This window comes from Prionailurus bengalensis, chromosome A3, assembly GCF_016509475.1.
Source record: "Prionailurus bengalensis isolate Pbe53 chromosome A3, Fcat_Pben_1.1_paternal_pri, whole genome shotgun sequence".
NCBI lineage: Eukaryota > Metazoa > Chordata > Mammalia > Carnivora > Felidae > Prionailurus > Prionailurus bengalensis.
The window spans coordinates 60292367-60314016 of NC_057354.1; the positions used below are offsets into that span (position 1 = coordinate 60292367).

The following is a 21650-nucleotide window of genomic DNA, read 5'->3' on the forward strand; positions in this document are numbered from 1 at the left end:
GACACATACAGATACCTATGCAACTAACACTACATGTTAGTTCCTCTTTCCTGCTACTCCACTTAACAGCTGGTAGCCCTGGATCATGCATCCTCTGGGGCACATTATTTAACTCCAAACTCTTCCCCGAATTCTCTCAGGTCACCATGCTATGAAAACCAGTGGGGCTTCGTGAGGCAGGGAGAGAGATGAGACATGAGAATAGGGCTGTTCGAAAAAAGATGGGGGAGGCAGTATTTAATGTTCTATCTCATGAATTAAAGAGGTAAAAAAGTTGGTAGTAGGTCTGTCAAGAGCCAAAATCTTGTAACATCAGGAAATTAACCCACTTATACACCCTTATTTGGGAGCAATTATCTTCAATTCTAGGCTCAAAGAATCTGAGAAGACCCTACTAGAAAAACCTGGAATAAAAATAAACCATTTCAAATTAAAACACAAACTTATCTGCACCTCTAGATCCTAACATAAAAGCAACCATGTCTAGAGAATTGTAAAATAATTACAGACTTTTACCAAACAGACGTTTATTGAGCAAGTACTTTGTGCCAGGCACTGTGTCAAGCAACGGAGATCCAGTGGTGATCTAACAGATTCAGTCCGTGCCTGTGTGAAGTTCACAGTCTAGCTGTGGAGATTATACACATCTATAATTACTGTCACGAGTGCCACAAGGGAAATGCAGAGTCCTAGGTCCTCTGACAACAAAGACGCTTGCTCTACACATAAAATCAGTCCATATTTAAAGAAGCATTTGTACACACTCAACACATTTTCATTACTTCCATTCATCCATTCGTGTTGTGGGTATCTGTAGTTTGTTCCAGAAGAATCCACTTGAATTTCATAACCAAAGACAGTTGCTTTATTATCCGTGGGTCTAGCACACAATAGGTGTTCTATAAATATTGGAATCCCTAGGGAATATGATTTTTTAAAATTTTTCCACAAATCTATAGTGTTCCTTTTAAAAATACATTTTAAATAATTTCTAGTTATTCCCTTTGGCTTTTCGTGCTCTTCACAGAGAGCTAATGAGAATCAGTCCATTTTGTGACCTGAATGACTTCTCTTTTGCAAGGGTATAGCTCAGCAGTTCTGAAACCTTGGTTCCTGGATTAGCATCACCTGGAACTTGCTAGAAATGAGATGTTCTCAGGCCCCACTCCACACATCTAAATTAGACTCAGGGTCAGAGGAGCAGCTGTCTGTGTGTTGATGGAACCCCCTGATGATTCTGATGCAGAGTCACCTTAGAGAACCACTGGTCTGGCCAACTGGGGAAAGAAGGGGGCTTGAGTCCTAAGCCCTAGACCTCACCCATAGTAGTTATTTGAGCTTGAGCAAGTTACTTAACTTCAGCCAGCCACAGTTTCTGGATCTGTGAGAGTGGGCCACTAAGAACTTCCCTTTTGTAAGCTTCATGCCTAGCACAGAACCCAACACGGGGCTTGAACTCACAACCCTGAGATCAAGACCTGAGCTGAAATCAAGAGTCAGAAGTTCAACCAACTGAACCATCCAGGCTCCCCAAGAACTTCCCTTTTGATACTGTTATAAGAATGACATTTGAAGGATGCCTGGGTGGCTCAGTCAGTTAAGCATCCGACTTTGGCTCAGGTCATGATCTTACAGTTCCTGAATTCAGGCCCTGCGTCCGGCTCTGCACTGACAGTTCAGAGCCTGGAGCCTGCTTCAGATTCTGTATCTCTGTCTCTCTGCTCCTCCCCTCCCCTCAAAAATAAATAAATGTTAAAAATTTAAAAAAAAAAAAAAAGAATGACATTTGACAACACACATGAAAGCCCTCAGCATGAGAACTGGAATGCATGTATTTCTTTTTCTGTATTTAAACAAAGGGATCATCAGTTCTAACAGAGAACACAAAACAGTGGGTTGTTCTTTCAGCCAGGTGGCCAGTTTCTGAAAAGACTGGTGTGTTGTTTTTTGTTTAGAAAGCCGCTCACAACAATTCCGAAAACGTTCTCCACAAGTCACGGCCACAAACAGAGCCATGGTCTCCAGGTTCCAACGGCCACAGGGACTGCAAGAGGCAGAAACTTATCTTCGATGATATGTGAGTGTGGACTCTGTTGATGTAGTGAGGGGCAAAGTTAAAACAGAAACTCTGTGGGTAGAAGGGTTATATTCATGACTTGGCCAGGGAAATGTTGCCCTCTCAAAGAGAACTGGAGCTTACCTTTGAATGCACCCCTGAGTCCCAGGGAGATTTTTGAACAGCTAGAACAGCCAGAGCTCCTGGGGTTGCCTCCAAGATGTCAGGAAGCTAAGGCAAATGGCAGTCATGGGTCTTACATCTCTAAGCAACTTCATTTTGGGTTGTTGGCAGTTGTATGCTACCAGAAAGAGAAGCATTTTTGTTTTTGTAAATTAGAACGGGCAAAGAATAATAGTGGTTCACTCCTGGCTTGTTTCCTCTAAAATGCTACATTCTTTATAATAGCATAAACAGTTCACACAGGAAAAAAATATCCTGTCATCCTTCCCCCAGCCCTAGTGCTGAAACCCAAGTATTACTTCCACTCCCAGCATCAATTCATAAAAGGAGGAGAAACAAGAGAAGATGAATAAAAAGTAACATCCTGGAATGTTCTTCAGATGCCGAAAATGACAAAGGAGAAGTGATAAAGTGGTACTGAAAACTATTTAGGCTCTTGGGGGGAAAAATATGTGTCAAGGACAAGCCTGGAAGACAGAAGATATGGTTTCAAGAGTTTGGCTTGAATCCTGTTTTCAACGTTAACTGTTCAACAAGCACCCAGTGCAGGTCTGTGTGAGGCACTCCATCAAATCCTGGGGGTGGGGACAGCATGCAGCACTGAGACATCCTGTCCTCTAACTGCTTACAGTCTGGCTGAGGAGACAAACTACAAACCCCTCACCCCACCTAAAACTGGAAAAGTTAGGGGTGCCAAATGTCTTCGAGTCCCAGCTTCTTTATTAGGAAAAACAACAGTCATGATACCTCTCTCCCGAAAGAAAGTTCTCCCAAGACCCAGTTAGATGAGATCACCCAAGGGGGACCATCCTTGCAGAAGTGATGACTATTGCATCCTCATCTTCCATCCATCCTCTCCTCCAGCCCTGGCTTCACCCAGAGTACAGACAAGTTCTACTTATTCAACCCTACAGACTTCTCTGCGAAATGAGAATGTGCCGTTAGAGTCCTCAAATTATTCTTGGACTTCAGTGAGCTAATTAAGGGCACAGAATTGGGGAGTTAAAAGCCAAATCCACATTTTGTGTTTGTTCCACTTACTGAACACATTCCAAGATAATTGGATTTATGAAAGTTTAAGAGTAGCCCAGGAGGACAGGTGTTTTTCTCTCCTTCCCATGGCTGCTGCAGCAGCATTTGGCCCCAGGCATGCTCTCCTGGCCCTAACCACCTCCCCTTCTCCTTGTCTTCTCCGCTGCCCTAATCGAAGAGGGTGGCCATTAATCTCCGAGGTAGGGGCATGTAGTGGGAGGACAGTCCCTTGGTCAACTGCATATATAATTAGTGTTTGGTAGTCTTACTTGTTCACGTGAACTCTAACCATTTGTAAAAATGGGAGATTAAAATTGTGTCTGATGACAACGTGGCAGTTTGCACTCAGAAGTCATAATCTAACAACATGATCAAACACAACGTGCGTTAGACACTAAGGTGCTTAAAACACCCAACATTTCCAACAGCTGATGTTAAGGGGCATGGTATTTAAACACACGTAATACCATTATTACGTGTATTAATACAATCATAATAAACATACATATAGAAAATTTAAACATAAGGAATTATCCAATGTATGGACCAAAAAGCTAAGTCAAAAATAGCAACAACTAAATGGCCGTACTTCGATCTGCAGTTTCTTGGACTGTTTACAAGAGGAAATGTTTCTCAATCTGCCGGCACTATTGCTAATATAATTTTTTCACGATCTGTGTCAACAAAGAAGCTGTTATCATTCGTTCCTCCCATTAGCAATATGTATAATTTTTCTGCCTGACAGCTACAATAAAACTGTTTCTCTTTTATGGATATAGATATAATAGAATAAAAAGGCACTTGTACGTATCCGTCATACGGAGAGATAGATGTCATGTTCCAATTGCCATGTGTCCCAGTTGATTTGAGATCCGTAACAGTAAAATAAACATGCAACTCAAACAGCCACTCAACCACTGAACTAAGAAAGTCTCCGGAAGACCCTTGAAGCTTGAAAAACAAAACTAGGCATTGTCTTTTCCTTGAAACAATACAGATCACTGTCCCTTAAGAAATCGCTGCGCTAGGAAGTCACCTAAACTTGTATAAAATGTCTCCCACGTCCAGTTGGTATGTGCTGAGCACTTACTAAGTGCCAGGTACATTGGCAGAAGCTAAGATATGCAATTCATGAATCCTCAGTTATTAATTCAGGGGAGAGGGAGGCACATGGGTGGCTCCCCTGGGAAGGTGCCTTGGGACCACAAACTTCAGCCTCCTGCTCCTCTCTGTTCTTCACCAGCTTCCCCACCAGCAGGGTTGCTAACAGACGAGGACCTGGCTCCTGTCACTTTCCTTGACTTTTCCCTACTGAAGGTGTCAACAAGCAGTGAAACAACCAGAGAGGCTACCAGTAGAAAAAAAAGAAATACCTGGAGAAATAGCTCAGGAGCAATTTAGAGTTGATGGAAATCCAGTTATAGTGATCCAAAAAGGAACAGATGCCATACTGTCATTTACTTTTTAAAGCTGCATCATGTAGCTTTTAGAAAAAAAAAAGTAAACTCATCCTTTTGTATTATAAATACTCGTTAATGGTTGAATAAACATGCAATGCAGACAACAGCTGAATTCAGTGGGCGCTTAATAACAAGTGTTGAATGAACACGGCTGAATTAGAATAACAGCACTAGGAGAGTAATGCCTGCAGTTTTTTCACCATGAATATAAGGAATCTACATGCAGGTAAATTGAAATTCATGGGTTCCTAAGCCCCTTTTCCTATGTTACTTACCAATTAACTAGGCACCAGTTTGTGTCTTCAGGATGCAGATGGAACTGAACAAAATAACACTTATTTTTTAAATGTGATCCAGGTCAGCTGGTTCTGCGTAATTTGCAGGCTCAGACTGGTGGCAATGTGATGGCACCTCCTCCCTGACATTTAGCCACACTCGACATCCACTACTTGACAGCCCCGGTTTTAAGGTGACACCAGTGTGATTGCCAAACTTTTGTTTAAAAAAAAAAAATCTGTAAGAATTTATGTCAATGAGTGACAGCACTAGATTCAACACAAAGCCCAGAAACTGATCTTATTAGTGTGAAGCCACGAGCTGTAAATTACTTTGTGTCATAATTAGTGACAGGGGAGTTCTTGGCCCTGGAAAATCGAAAGAGAACAACTGTGTCATGAAGGCCTCGGTACAGAAGTCCTGAGCAAAGCTAAGTGGTGAAACGCTTGGCTGGGAAATCAAGTCTCCTTTCCCACCAGCCATATTGCTGTGTTGGGAAGCCAGAGAATCCCTAGTGCCAGAACTGCCTGCTGCTCCCAGAAGGATGTACTGTCTCCTGCCCATATTTCACAAGGAAGAGTCAGTCACGATCATCACATTCAGCAAAACCACCAAACATTCCATCTGTCCCCGTGGCACCAGTAACTGGAGCCCAGCTACTTAACTCTCCCAACATCGAGAAGAGACTCCCTCAGCCACGCGTGCTGAAGGCCATGGCGTGTGAAATGTGACTGGCAGGGAAGGGAAAAGGATTTGGCATTTGTGATGTAATTATGCTCAGCAATCTCCTAGCTAAAAGGATTTAATTTTATAGAGGATGGGAAGAGTCTAGTATGTAAAAGGTCAGATCTCTTGTGGCATGATTTAGTCAAAGGACATCAGCTGAAATCCTTGAGTAGGTGATGGTACAACGAGGCGAGGCACTCCCATGGGGGGCTTGCTGTGGCCATTGCTCCTTTCCTGAGGGGCTCCCCTTCCCCACCTTTCCCGGTAAGCCAGTAGTACGGTAAGCCAGTAGTACGCCTTCCTGTTCTTCTGTATGGAATTTTCTCCTTTATGAGATCCCTCTCAGCCAAGTTTTTATTTTTTTCTTAACTGAAACCAAGAGTGAAAGAGAAAGAAAAAGACTAGGCTTGGGATGGAGACGTAGAGGCGATAAGATCTTTCAGATCTCCCTGACTAAAATCTTCATTCTCTGATCATTTTAAGGGTTTTGTAAAATTATTTTATTTTAAATGTCACACCCAGAGAAGAACAACAATCAAGCTGATGAGTTTCCATTTCAATAGAAAGTTGCTTTTGATTGAATGACAAAAAACCTGCCACATTTAGTCTGTGCGTCTTGGAAAACGCACACTGTTTTCTGTGTGTGACCAAGAGAGAACACAGTCGTGTGCAAGAGCCTATGGTGTGTACAAGACACGATGCATGATCACCTGTGCTTCTGAGAAGCCAGGTTCTAGAGACTCTGGGGTCCCAGCCAGCGTCAAGTTCATGGAAACAAAAACTGCATTTGAATCATTGCTGCTTAAATTCAGTCTACCTGCTTCCTTCAAGAAGCACTCATAAAGCCAACACTGGCACACCAGAGACGCTGACCCTCAAGTGCCCTCATCAGTAGTGTTCACTTTAGTAGATTAAAAAGAATTACAGGCTCTCCTGCTCTCTAAAGTAGAGCATTCCTATGAAACCATTTGTAAGTCAGAATGGTGTCAAGCAAAGAGTATCCCCAGTTTTCTGAGAGTTCGCTTGGCATTACTTCACTTAAAGAAAGACCTACATTAGTACAGTTAAGGCTTTTTTCAGAATAGTGAAAATCCTCTTCAGGTTAGTGAAAAACATTTCTAATCTAGGTCTTTCGTAAAAGTGAACTTTCAGAAAGCAGGGGGATGCCTGTACTTAACTTCTTACATGTCCTTCTTTGTGAAGAAAGTACTTCAAAGCTGGGGACACAGTAACGCCCATGGGGCTTATCAGATGACAAGCTGACAGGATATCGGATGATGAATTCATTTGGTATGCAGTTGCCTATTTGTCTCATTTGGACTTCATCTTCCCTAAGGAAATTATCCAGATTTCTGCTGTGCCAAGGAACCTGTTTGTTCAAACACATTGAGCTCCCATCCCTGCCAGTTTTCACAAAACAGGAGGCTCTGCTGAGGGGGGTGGGGGGTGCATTTCACAGAGGTAGGAATTACAGAAAGAAGGCTGCCAGCCTCTCCATGGGAGACCATTCAACTCCATCTCAGCCACAGAACAGAACAAAAAGCAAGGTTGCTTTAATACTCCTCTGCCAGAAGAAATATCAGGGTAGCTCAAATCCTGTTGCTGCCTCAGAACTGAGGTTGCGTGTTTATAGGGGCGATAGTGGGAGGGTGAGGAAAAGAAAAAACAACATTCTATTTGGATCAAGTGTTCAGATTGTGTTTGTTGCAAAATGCTCTTACAACAAAGATACACATGGCCAAGGCTTGGCTTTTAAAAAGATCACTTGCAAGCCCCATTTCTGAAGAGCCCAAGATACATAGTTAGTTACACGTATGATGTTTAATTGAACTTTTATTAGGTTGGTTCATGTGTCATCGTAAGCTACCATCACTTTGAAAGAACAATATGAAGAATGCTGTTACTAAATGAAAAACGAAAACTCTAGGCTTTTCATGTAAAAAAAACAAAAACAAAAACAAAAAAAAAACACCAAAGATTAGATCACAAATCTGTTGGAACACTGAGATAATTAGATTTTATTGTAGTACCTTGGCCAAGTTGTAGTCTGTAACTGCCACAATGGCGACAATTTTACTTTCCTCCTGACTGGGACATTGCTGTCAGAGTGATGCCTTCATCATAGCATGCATCCACCGCCCTGCTGGACAGTCTCCAGTGGTGTCCCATTAGCCCCACTGCCTTTATAATGTTCTAATCTAGGAACGTGGCACTAGAAATCACCTGAAAGGAGAAAATGAGCCAATCATCAGGCAATCTTCAGTGACTCAGTGTAGTGAGCCCTCCATTATATGCGAGGATGAGAATTGTGACTAATGTGTTTGTAAATGGCCTCTGGACGGTACATTTTTTTCAGCATCTCAGCTTAGTGTCAGCTGCATGATACAGTCAGAAAATTAGATGTGTTACTTACCCGCGTACACTATTGTGAGAGTTTGTGACCCAGCCTCCATATCAGATTTAAAAATACATTCATATGCTTCAGATCAAAACAATGTTGATTAAGGAGCATATATTAGGAATCAGGAGGCCCCACCATCCTTAAGGGCAACTTTGAAGGTTAGTAAAAACTAAGGTGCCATAGCTTATTGCCAGGAGAATCCTTTCATGAAAACGAAATGCATTTGAAATGATGATCTGTTGGTGACAAGGTCTACAAAGCCGGGCAAGAAAAAATTGACCAAACTCATATACTAGAGTGTGGAGCAGATAATGATGTGGAGAATTTCAAGTTGCCATGGAGACGTTCTCTGGCTCATTGGCTGCGATGCTGCACCCCATCAGAAGCCACCACTCTCCTCTAAGCTCAAAATGAATTCAATGCTATTCAAAGAGGATTCATGTACCTTCTACCATGTAGAAGCCTAAGACTATAGGGTGGGGAAGATCAAAGAGGTCCCAGCACAGTCCCTGCTGAAAATGTACCAGCTGCAGAGCTGCCCACATGCAATAACTGTAGCCATACCCCTCCAAAGGTAATTAAATGCCTAGACATGTAGTGTAAGTAAGAAGTGGTATCTAGGAAAGACCCAGATGAGCATGGACCAGAGTTACCAAGAAGGTCTTATGGTACAAGAATTTGAGGGAGAGGTAGCATTTGGCTCATAGAAGGCACTCAGTGAATGTGCACTCAGAGAGCAGAATATTCTAAGTGAGAGGAAAAGGATGAGTAGAGAAGCCCTAAGACAGAGATGGCATGTGAGCAACACAGCAAGGAGACCACCCCTCACCATGGCTACAGTTGTGGGGTTACCAAGATCAGTGGGGGCCTGAACTGAGACTTGATCCCAGAGGATCTGGAGATTGACTTTATTTTTTTTTTAATTTTTTTTTCAACGTTTATTTATTTTTGGGACAGAGAGAGACAGAGCATGAATGGGGGAGGGGCAGAGAGAGAGGGAGACACAGAATCGGAAACAGGCTCCAGGCTCTGAGCCATCAGCCCAGAGCCCGACGCGGGGCTCGAACTCACGGACCGCGAGATCGTGACCTGGCTGAAGTCGGACGCTTAACCGACTGCGCCACCCAGGCACCCCATGGAGATTGACTTTAGATCTGGAAGTAGTATGGTGATTTAACGAAAGCCATGTTTTACAAACACTGGTTAAAGGTTAAAGCTCAGGATAGATCACAGGGGAGTGAAACAAGAGGCCAAGAGAGGTGATGAAAGCCTAGGCCTGGGTAGTGGATGTGGTCACTGAGAAAAGGAAGGATGTTTAGGATGCACTCATAACATCTGATAAGAGGGAAGAGAAATTGATAAAGACCCCGGAACTCCTCTCTTGAGTGGATAGGCTCTGGGAACTCATCTGAAGCTCAGGTGTCAGGTCTGGGTCTGAGCTAGAGGTAGGGTCTGCTCTTCTACACTGAGGCATTCCACAAAAGGACAAACAATAATGCAGAGGATTTTTAGGGCAGTGCAACGATTCTCTATGATACTATGATAATGGTGGATAAATGTCATTATACATTTGTTAAAACCCACAGGATATACAAAACCAAGAATGAACCCTAATGTAAACTATGCACTTTGGGTGATAATGACGGGTCAGTGTGGGTGCATTGATTGTAACAAATGTCCCATGACTCTGGTCAGACCTGTTAAGGTAGGTAAGGGAGGCTGATGGGAGAGGGGCAGGAGGTATATGACAACTCTCTAAATTCTCTATACTTTCCATTCAGTTTTGCTGTGAACCTAAAATTGCTCTGAAAAATAAAGTTCATTAAAAAAACAAAGATAGCAACAACAAAATAATGTAAATTACCAGAACTGGAATCCAAGACCAGTATTCAGTGTGCATTCAAAGGTCAGTGTGTGGACAAAGAAGGGAAAACCACCATGTAAAGGTGAAAACCCATTCAAATGGAAAAAGTGTGAACTTCTAGGAGATGGACTGGAGAAAGTAGAGCCAGTAGGAGAAGCATGGCCTTCCTATGAAGGAAACCTCAGACCCACCTGCCACAAAGACCCACCAAGATGAATAGAAGGTTTCAGGCCTGAGTGGCAAGAAGAATGATAGAGGGCAGATGAGCCAAAGACAGGGAACTTAATTGTACACATTAAGGGAATTCTGCAGCTCTGTTCCTCATTTCTTTGTTGGAAATGTTAAATATTCCCAGCACATTATCACAAGAATGACAATATTTTACAGGGGAATAAAAGACCAAACGAAAGTCCTTTTTGGCCTCTGTGATTTGTACTTGAGACTAATTATTATAAAAAATAATAATTATTATTATTCATTATGATAATGGTTTGATTAAAACCATTAAAATGAAGGTAAAACTTTGGGATTGCAATGTCATTGTCACGGTATGCATGGTTTTTCTAAGCATTTTGACCTCTTTGGATAAAAGGATGCTTTAACCACCTAATAATGCAGTAAGGAAAAAGACCCATTAGAATCTCAAAGAAGAGGGTTCAGAATAAGCATTTAAGAATAGATGAGTCAGTCCATGATTAATATCACTACTTATGTCTTACTCTCATTCAGGGAGTCCTGGCTTATATTGGATATTCATGAGCAAGTCAAATTTATTGATTATATAAAGACCCATAATATAAAAAAGTTTATGCTGATGGCACCTAGAGTATGTAGATTTTTTTAAAAATCTATCAGACTAAGCATTTAAAGGTACTGTCTGATAAGTAGCTTCATGTAACTTGGGGTCATTACACACACTCAGATCAGTCTCTGTATTAATTACCTTCATCTCCCAGCAGAGTTAGTGCTGGCCAGGGTTATTGCTTTAATAATGCACATGTCTGCTGTTAATGTTTACCAGCTAGCTAATCAGAACTCTAGAGAATACATGCCACGTTTGCATTGTTACAAGGTAGACATCATTTTACAATTAACTTCATTACAACTGGAATATAATCATACAGTATTACCTCTTTTCGTGTTTCACTGTGAGGCCTTAAAATAATTAGATATAGATACATACAACTGTAGGTGCCATTTATGCACATAAATGACAACTTACCTTCATAAGAATACATAAATATACTCACCCAAACATATCTGTGCAAGTATTATGAGGTGTATTTATGATCTTTAAATTAAAAAGGGATTGTTTTATACAAATATCATGTAAAATAAGATTTTTTACTTGTTTTCTTAACCATGCAATAAGAAATCTGATTCACAAATTAGACACTGGGGAACCATGTTAAAACCACTGTAAATGTAGACTGTCTGCACATATTGAATGTGTTTTGAATAGTTAATTTAAGAGAAAAATAATTGTGATATTTTACATACGGGAAGTAATTTGGGAATGCAAAAATGCTTGATTCCATATTAAACAGACTTTTAAAATTGTGATTCAAGTTTGAGCAAAAAGAGAAGAATGTTTTCCAAAGATCTTGCACTTACACAATAATGACATTTAATATTCTTTCCTGTAGGCCACGCAGTGCAGATTATTTTATGCAGGAAGCTAAACGGATGAAGCATAAAGCAGATGCAATGGTAAGACCCTTTTCTTTCCAGATATGTTCTTCCAAATTATGTTTGTACTGCAGCTTCATCACTGGGGCAATATAGCTGGGGTAATTATAAAATCTATTACAAGGATGGCTGGGTCTGTTAAATGGAGAAATGTTTATATAATCAAGTGCTCATAGCCCAATAAATTATGACTTCAACCAATAATGTCTGACTGGGAGAAAGTCCCGGATAAATGAATATTTCAATTTAGTTCTAAGGTTTGAATAGTAACTAGAGGCAATGGAGTCAGTGGGTGGTAGTATTTTTTTTTCCTTTAAGAAAAAAAAAATCTGGGTTTGCATTTTTCTCTCTTGTTAGCCTGGCCAGCCCTTGGCTTGGTCCCAGGATCAAATCCCTTTTCAAGAGGACTCATGTTCTGCCTGTGTATCTGCCAAAATTAATACTTCCTCTGATACTGTACAACACAGAAACCATTATACTGCACATAAGACCCTAAAGTCACCATGATTTGATGTCTTCCAAAAAAATAACTTTTCTTACTTGGATAATCTCCTGTTTTGGAAAGTGTGAACCTTCCAGGCAAGAAATAGAAAACCTCTGGGTTTTTCTGAAAGAGATCACATGGTTGGTCCATCTTAGGTCTCATCCAAAGAGACTCCTTCCTACCCAGTAATTCCAGTTCTGTTCCCCTCCAGCATTCCCAACAGATTAGGGTGCTGGAGATGAATAAGACATTTCAGATGACCTTCAAGGTAGTATTCCAGTGCTGAAGGTGCTTACATCATAAATGTACCCCTCCCCAGTGTCGCTGATGTTGCCAAGCATTTATTTGTCAGAAGATCACTGTCTAGGTACACTGATGTGCAAGGAAAATAGGCAGAGTTATCAGAAAGTAGACAAGAGAAGTGGGAGGTACAGTTCTTGTCCTCACAACCCCACGGTCTAGTGGAGAGTTCTGGTCACCTGAAGAAGCTGATGCATGATCGCCATTGGAGAAGAGCACAGAATTTTAAAGCGGAATGAAATTTCCTGCCTGAATCATGCAGTGTTTACCAGGAGTGTTCGTTCCATGTCGTGTTATCCCACCTGACCTTTCCTTTCAACATTCTGCTCCAAGCCACACTGGTGCCATCCCAGCCTCTGAGCACACCTCACTCATGCCAGCCACCGGGCCTTTTCAGCAGCAGAGCCACACACACACACACTCACTCACTCACACATACTCACACCTCCACTTCCTCCACAAATCCAGCCAAATCATACTATTCCTTCCTATGGCCATTTTCAGGTCTCTTCCCTGAGCCTCCCCAGCCTTTCTGCAGCCCCATGACTTGCTCCCTTCCTATCATCTTTTTGCATTGTACTCTCTGCTTTGCATTTTGTTAGTTAATCACAGACTGCCTTGCACTTTGAACTATCTTGTGGGTGCATGTTTTCTCTCTCCAGATGTATTCTGTGTTCCTGAAAGAAGCTTTTGTGTATCAAGTACACACTGCACAGAATCGAGTGCTGTAGAAAACACTTGTTGAATGAAATGACTTCCTTAATTTGAAAGCATTGCCAAGAAATATTTCTCTATAGCCTATTAGGATTATAAGCTATTTGAAAACTTGATTTGCCAAAGAGGGAGTGTTGCTCTACATTGCTGTTTTCTAAGGTATCCGTTACTAATGAGAATTGGTTTCAGAGGCAAGACTTAGATTAGTAATTTGTGTAATTCTGTTCTGATTGATGAATAAATATGTGAAAGCTTGGAAGAGTATGCAATCCAAACTTAGAATATGTAATTATTACCGAAAGTGATACATGTATATGGAATATACACAATACATGTATATGGAACCAGGAACTTGATGTGTAAGTTCAGATTTATGAGAACCTGATAATATGAAGCTGATTCTTGGTTATCCTCACCAATGTGGAGAGAAACTAAATAAATTTAGACAACTTGAGGTAATCATCCCAAATAATTTTTTATTTGGCATAGCATAGAGGGACAAGGAGTGAGGTTGCCAAGCAATTAGGGGTTAGAAAGAAGGAAACAGAAATTAGAACAACCATGCAGTTCTAAGCAATTCTGATTGGCAGCTGTTGTATGGATCTGGTACAATTCTGTATATAACCGTTCACCCACTTACCCTAAACCAGTAGCAATTTGCAAAAGTAACTAGAGAAGGAAGCATCCTATTTCTTTCTTCTCTCGGCTCCATTCACAGGATTTTGGAACTCAGAAGTCAGGTTTCTCAAATAAAGCATATTGACTATGTGACAATGCCATTTTAAAAACTATACTTAAGGAAGACACTGTATTAACTCTGTTGATCAGGTGGAAAAGTTTGGAAAGGCTTTGAATTATGCTGAAGCAGCTTTGTCATTTATTGAGTGTGGAAATGCAATGGAACAAGGCCCAATGGAATCCAAATCTCCCTATACAATGTATTCGGAAACAGTTGAGCTCATCAGGTAAGCACTACGTCTTACTGGGGGAGTGGAAGGGGTGAGGAATGTATGTCAGTACTATGAATACAGAGAAAAGAATTCCAACTGCACTATCAGCTACCAAGAACCAAGGTGCATCCTCACAAAGAACAACATAAGATTTTGCAAGGCTCTTTTACATACCCTGCCTCCCTTGCTCTCTTGTGAGTGAGCAAGAAAGCTCCTATAACCCCTGATTACTTCAGAAAGGAAGCTGAGTCCAAGTGAGATGTGACATGCCTACTTCACCCAGCTGAGAAGTGGCAGATTTTGAACTAAATTCACCTCAGTGCTGCTTTTTTTTTTTTTTTAACCTGATTCAGGTTAGTATAGTCTAAATCTTAACTCCATCAGTAGATGATTCAGGAGTATTTAATGAGAGGAAAGAAGATTCGGGGCGGGAGGGATTTTAGGAAGGGAAAGCCACCCTGTGATATGCTGTCTCAGAGGGTGCTGATGTTGTTTGGTCTTAAACCTGAATGTGAGCACCATCCCCCACCTGGGTTGAGACATTTAATGTGAGCAGATACAGGGTTTCTGACATGGGCATATCAAGGGTTGGATGGGAGACTCTTGGCTTCCATCATGGAGACCCAGAAAAGCACATCTTCAATGTCTTTTTTAGTGAACCATTAAGGAAATTTCATCCATGAGCCATACTGAGAATCTTGTCATATAGTTTTTGTCTCTATTTAGTCAACTGCTTAGAATAATATCTAATACCCATATGTGAAATTATTCTTCCCCAAAACTAACTTTAAGAGACTTTTCTAATTCTGGAATTCTTTGCAACCTAAGATTAGATATTTTTTAACATGCCCCACCATTCCAGATGAAAGATTTCTAGTCCCCTTGGGTTATAACCTTTTTGATCTGAATTGGCCCGAAGATACAATTTGGTATTTTATACCATTCTCCCTCAGTAAATAGGTTCCAGCCTTTGAAACTGTCATCCCAGCATCAGAGAATATATCATCTTCAAAAACCACCCCTTAAGAATGTTTTAAAAGTCAATACTGTCCATTTTTCTTATTAAAATATTTCTGCTACGTCAGTGTATTGGTGATTCCTTCATACTATTTACATGATATGTATGCTATTTTTGTCAGTGAAAAAAAGAAATCACCATAGTAAAATTACTGTATGAGATCCTAGATCATCACATTCCTTCCTCAGAATAAGGCACAGACTCAGATACCCACAAGCAGTCAGGGAAGAACATGGTGAAAGTAGATGGGCACAAAATAGTAAGGTGTCCTAGAATGTGAGTGCTTTGAACCAGGGAATTTGGGAGGAGCCTGATTTGTTTACTGATGTATCCCTAATCCTTGGAACAGTTCCTGAACGTAGTATGTGTTCAATAAATACTTGAGGAATAAATAAATAAACCTGTCACAGGGCCTGTGGTGAACTCCAGTGTGCACGGCCCCCTTTAAGGCATTCAAATTTTAAAAAACAATCCCAAACAACAATGAAAGCCTGAGGGCAGTCAAATACATCTGGAGGTGCTGATGTGCTACACCTGCCCTGCACCAGAGTTAGGACTCTAGTGTGTTCACTGATATAAGTATCATTGCATGATGGAGAACAAAATCTATTTTCTAGATAATTCAGACTGAGTAGAATCCCTTGAACTAGTCAGAAAACTAAGACAAAAGAAAGTTTTCTTATCTGAGTTAGAAAATAACATTAATTTATTACTTATATCTGCATGTTGCCCACCAGGCTTGAGACTCTTCTCCCCCACTGAGAGCCAGTGGGGGCTGGGAGCCTTGGCAAGGGAGGATCTCACCACAACTGTCCAGCTCAGGCTACATTCTTTGTCCCTATAGACAGAAGAATTCCTTTCTCCCCAAGGGATACCAAGCGACTGGGGACACTGACAAGTGGACCCCTGCACCACGAATCAAAATGGTGCCACAAAAGCTCTGAAAATTAGATTGTAATTGGAACTACAGCCCAGAAGTAGGCCAGGACCTGCCTGCTAAATCTAAACAGGGTGACTTCCTTTTAAAATAAAAGATTTAAATAGAACCCTGGGTCTCCTAACATAATAACCAAATGCCCAAGGTTCAATAGAAACTCACTCATCATACCAAGAAACCAGAAAATCACAACTGGAATGAAAAAACACAATCATTTGACACCAATCACCAAGGTAAATCAGATGTTGGAATTACCTGACAGGGATTTTAAAGCAGCCATCATAAAAATATTTCGATCAACAAATGGTGACAAATTCTCTTAAAAGAACAACAACAACAACAAAAAAAATAGAACATCTCAGCAAAGAAGTATAAATTTTCTTTAAAAAAAAAAAAAAAAAAAAAGAACCAGGGGCGCCTGGGTGGCTCAGGTGGTTGGGCAACCGACTTCATCTCAGGTCATGATCTCATGGTTTGTGAGTTCAAGACCCACGTCAAACTCTGTGCTGACAGCTCAGAGCCTGGAACCTGCTTTGGATTCTGTGTCTCCCTCTCTCTCTGCCCCTCCCCCACTCATGCTCTGTCTCTCTCTGTCTCAGAAATAAACATTAAAAAATAAAAAGAGGGGCGCCTGGGTGGCGCAGTCGGTTAAGCGTCCAACTTCAGCCAGGTCACGATGTCGCGGTCCAGGAGTTCGAGCCCCGCGTCAGGCTCTGGGCTGATGGCTCAGAGCCTGGAGCCTGTTTCTGATTCTGTGTCTCCCTCTCTCTCTGCCCCTCCCCCGTTCATGCTCTGTCTCTCTCTGTCCCAAAAATAAATAAACGTTGGGAAAAAAAAAATTTTTTTTAAAGAAAAAATAAATAAAAAGAACCAAATGTAAATTATAGAAATGGAAAATAGAAACAAAGATCTCACTGGATGGGCTCAGTAGTAGCATGGAGATATGCTGGTTCGTAACCCTCTCAGGAGATTCCCAGGTATAATCTGAAACCAGGCCCTGTACATGGGGGCCAAGAAGACACTGGGGAAGAGGCAGGCCACTCCAGGTTGGTAGGTAGCAGGTTTAATAAGCAAAGAGAACTTACATATAAGACTTGTCTTGAGTGGCCATAAAATTAATGGATTCCCATACTTGCCCACCAATTCTTAAAGTTTATATGGAGGCCTTAATGAGTTCACTCAAGTATACTGTGAAGGTGTTCTTAACACCACACGCTGTCTCAAGGTTGTGTCCTTGGAGCAGCCTCTGGGAACAGAAAAGGCAAATAGAACCCACATTTCAAGGACAAGGGAGGAGATGAGGCTCTGATCATCCAGGTCCAGCTTACAGGTCAACTGGCAGTCACATTTTTTTGAAGACCTTCCCCAGCAAGACAACAGAGGATAGAATCAGTGAACTTGAGAACAGAAAATAGAATTTACCCAATCTAAGCAACAAAAAGAAATAGACTGAAAAAAATGTATAAAGCCTCAAGCACAATGACGGAAGATCCAACATGTGTCTCATTGGAGTCTCAGGAGAGAAAGAGAGTGGGATTAAAAGAGTACTTGAAGAAGCAGTGGCTGAAATTTGCCAAATTTGGCAAAAGATATAAACCTACAGGTACAAGAAGCTGAGAAAAACCCAAGTAGGATAAACCAAAATAAATGCATGCCAAGACACATCATAACTACATTTCTGAAAACTAAAGACAAAGGAAAAAAATCCTGAAGACAACCAGAGAAAAATGTAGGGGAGCACCAGTTTGTATGACAGCAGACTTCTCATCTGAAACCATGGAGGCCAAAAGGGAGTGGCATGACATTTTTCAAGTAGTAAAAGAAAAAAACCCATCAAAATGAACTTTAGATGCAGGGAAACTTCATTACACAGGAATGACTAGGAAATAAAAATATTCTCAGGTATGAAAAACTAAAAGTATTTGTTTCTGACCTATAAAGATGGGCTAAAGGAAGTTCCTCAAACTAAAGGAGATGACAAATGAAGGAATATTAGAGTGTCAGGAAGGAAGGAAGAACAGTGGAAGAACAGAAATGTGGATACATGCAATAAACTATCCTCTTCGTGAGTTTTATAAATCATACTCAGTGGTTAAAAAAAACTGTACCACCATCTGATACTCAAGACAATGTTATTTAAAAGTGAGTAAAGGGACATACATAAATGGAAATAAGGTTTTCATGCTCCACTCAAAGTGGAACATGTTAACACCCATGAATTGTGATAACTCATGTATATTGTAAATACCCAGAACAACCACTAGGAAAACTGCAGAGATCTATTCAGAGGCACTGCAAATCTGCATGTTGTAGACCTAGTATAATAACAGCATCATATCTTGAGCAATTTACAATGACCTTCACAAATACTATCCTTGTAACAAGGCTGTGTAATCAGCAGTATTCATCATATTTTATCAACAAGGAAATCGAGGCTTAATGACATTCATTTGAGCTCTCACAACTAATAAGAGGCTGAACCAGGATTTGAACCCAGGACTCTGACCATTTCTGCTATGTGTTCGCTCTCTCAAAGAGTCTGTAAGTAACGTGGTATATTATTGGGAGAGTGAAATGGCCATTTGTCCCCTTGATTAGAGAAATAAATGGGAGTAAGTAAAGTTCAAAAGAGCCACCTTTTTTAGGACACTTACACAGCCATCAAAGCAAGAGTTCCATAACAATGAAAAAGGGGTGAATCCAAGCATTCATCTGAGTACAAGGAGTGAACATTTTTCTGAAGGTTGGTTTGGAAGGATTGAACTTCACTCAATCTTGTCAGCCACTCAGCCATAAGTCAAAATTTTATAAAAATGGATGTGTCACTATATTCATGGATAATATTTGAACTGGCCTCACTCTCAACCACCGGTAGCATTTGAACTTGTATTGTTAAGGGGGAGAAAGTAGCTGGACAATCATTAAAGTCATTTTGTTCTAGTCATCACAGTAGTGTAATGCTTAGGGAAAATGGGGCAGCATTAGCTAGCTTTTAAGAATTAATAGCAAGTGCTATGAAAAACTAAGTTTTGGGGCAAAGGGAACCTCCATCATAGAAGATGTTCTGTTGTTAACAAGAAAGCTTTTTTTTTTTCCTTTGGGTTTTCATTTCTTTTTTCCCCTAGGTATGCTATGAGACTAAAAACCCATTCAGGCCCTAATGCCACACCAGAAGACAAACAATTGGCTGCATTATGGTAAGTGCATGATATCAACTTAAAATAGCCTCCACAGCCATGTATACCTTCATTGGCAAACCAACTGCTGAAATGTATACATTTTTCTACTACCTTCTATCATGCAAAAACAAATGCAGTTCTGATGGTGGCTGGGGTGAGCCCACACAATTTCTTGCTGGCCTACCAAGCATGATGTGAATTCACAGTGATTGAGAGTCAACAGGTTCATTACACAAGGATAATTTTTTCTGTGTATTTGTATGTATGTGAGTGCATGCACAACTTTAAAATCAGGTAGGTCTGTGTTTTAATAATTTGAATGTAAGTTGTGCCAAATGTAATTTCTCTTGTGTTTGACACTTTAGACACGATCAAAATAATCTATTTGTTTGTTTACATGTGGGATTATTATGACTAAAACAAGATGGTGCCCTGAAGTTCTCAACACATCAAAGAAACAGCTTATTACACTGTAATAACAGAAGCGTTTCTTTTAAACTGTTCACCAGCATGTAATAGATTTTTTTTCTGTATCTGTGGTGATTACAATGGTAATGACTATGTGAATATAATAATAACAATTTTCCCCATTATATCTCCTTGGAACACCTCACCTCATTCTCCCAAATCATAGGCCACCTGTCTTGGTTCCTCCTATATAGGGATCCAACATTTTTTGCTCTCCAGTGGTTCATATTCTACTCTAGAAACTGATCTGCAAGTCAGAGAATCAAGTCAAAAAAAATAACAGCAACATTCAGAAAAGAGAGGGTCTCAGGTAGTTTTGCATTGTCACACCATCTGCAATTTTTTGTGCTCAGAAGACACTAGTAAGTTGTAGTTGCTACATTGGCATTCTAGCATGTCAGCACCAGAACTGAGTTAGCAAATAATTGAGGGAAAAGCACCAGGGAAAAGCGGAGGGTATGTCTCAGTAAATGCTTTCTTCATTGTTTTCAAACTTAAAGTTCCATTATTAGGATTAACAAATTAATGATGATTAATACCTAATATTATAGAAGATAGAATACTAATATGTAAATAATAAATGTAAAATAATAAAATAATGATACTCTCAGCCTTGAGTTTTTGCTGTTCATAAAGTATTCATATATATTAATTTGAACTACTTATACAGTCCAGTAAAGTAGTTTAAAAGTGAAGGGAATACAAACAGGTGGAAGAGCTGTTCTTTCAGCAAAGCCGAAGGTGCAGAAGTCAGGGCACCAGAGAAATCAAAGTAAGGTGGCTCTGCCCTGAAACTCCCCCAGTGAGTTTCCCAGTGACTGGGAAAGCCCTGTGCTAATGCTCCCTCACTCCTCCCATGGAGAGAGACTGTCCTCTAGTGGTGGAAGAAGAAAATGGCCTGTCCCTTGGCCCCAACAAAGAAGCAATAAAGCTATGTTATAGTGGTAGATATGTTTATGGAATAACTCCTTGAAGTTTTGAATTCTATCTTTTGAACTAAAGGAAGGTCAGATACTTTTCAGACGTAAATGTAAGTTTAAAAATATTACATATATATAATCATGATATAAATGCTGAGTGCCTTAGAACAAGAGTCGTTTTTAAGTCTTGTTTGCAAAGGACATACTCATGCTTTCAGGGCCCATTTCTCTCTTTCTGCTGCAGTTATCGATGCCTGGCTCTCCTGTACTGGCGGATGTTTCGACTCAAAAGGGACCATGCTGTGAAGTACTCAAAAGCACTTATCGACTATTTCAAGGTACTATCTGGCTAATGGGCAACATTATTGCTTGTATCCACTGGTCTCTCTGTCATGGACATTTTCGAGGAGCCTGGTAGAATTCATGGCTTTGGGGATAATACAGGAACCCTCTGATATCAACACTAACCCCCTTTATGACATACTCATGGTGTTCAAGGCTCAAAGAATGGCCTTGAGAGTCCATCTAATTTATCTCCCTGCCTTGTGTCCAAGCATTTTTATGGCCTCAAGAGAAAGAATATTAGTGTCCTAGGAAATTCCTCTTTATAGCTAACCAATTTCTCATGTTCCTTTAGAGCTTCTTCCTCTTAGAAGTAACTACTTAGAACTTCCTCATAGGTCTCTCCAGTAGCTAATTTAACTTTTAATCAAGGCATAGTTTTAAATGATAAGAAATGGCTTGTTAGAACTCAGAGGTAGTAGGTAAATATAAGGGTAGGATTGGAAAATATGCTAACTTTTCCCTATCTCAGGAAATGAAATCATTTTCATTGGGAGAATAAAAAAAGAAAACCTTCTCTGATGTACTTGTGAAGTGGACATGAAGTTATTCATTTGAGATTTCTCAGCCCCTTTGCTGTCCATTTGAAACAAGAAATTATAGCATTTCCACCTCCACCAACCCCATGTCAGATACACACCATCATTTTAG

General features: G+C 40.5%; 1 protein-coding gene across 1 annotated transcript in view; it reads left to right on the forward strand.

Annotated features, from left to right (window-relative positions):
• Positions 1 to 21650, forward strand: part of AFF3 (AF4/FMR2 family member 3) — a 530066-nt gene that overhangs the window by 497777 nt on the left and 10639 nt on the right. The window contains exons 16-20 of the mRNA XM_043603159.1: positions 1956 to 2077; positions 11645 to 11708; positions 14014 to 14150; positions 19216 to 19287; positions 20902 to 20995. Coding sequence (XP_043459094.1) covers positions 1956 to 2077; positions 11645 to 11708; positions 14014 to 14150; positions 19216 to 19287; positions 20902 to 20995 — 489 coding nt within the window. The remainder of the gene's footprint in view (positions 1 to 1955; positions 2078 to 11644; positions 11709 to 14013; positions 14151 to 19215; positions 19288 to 20901; positions 20996 to 21650) is intronic.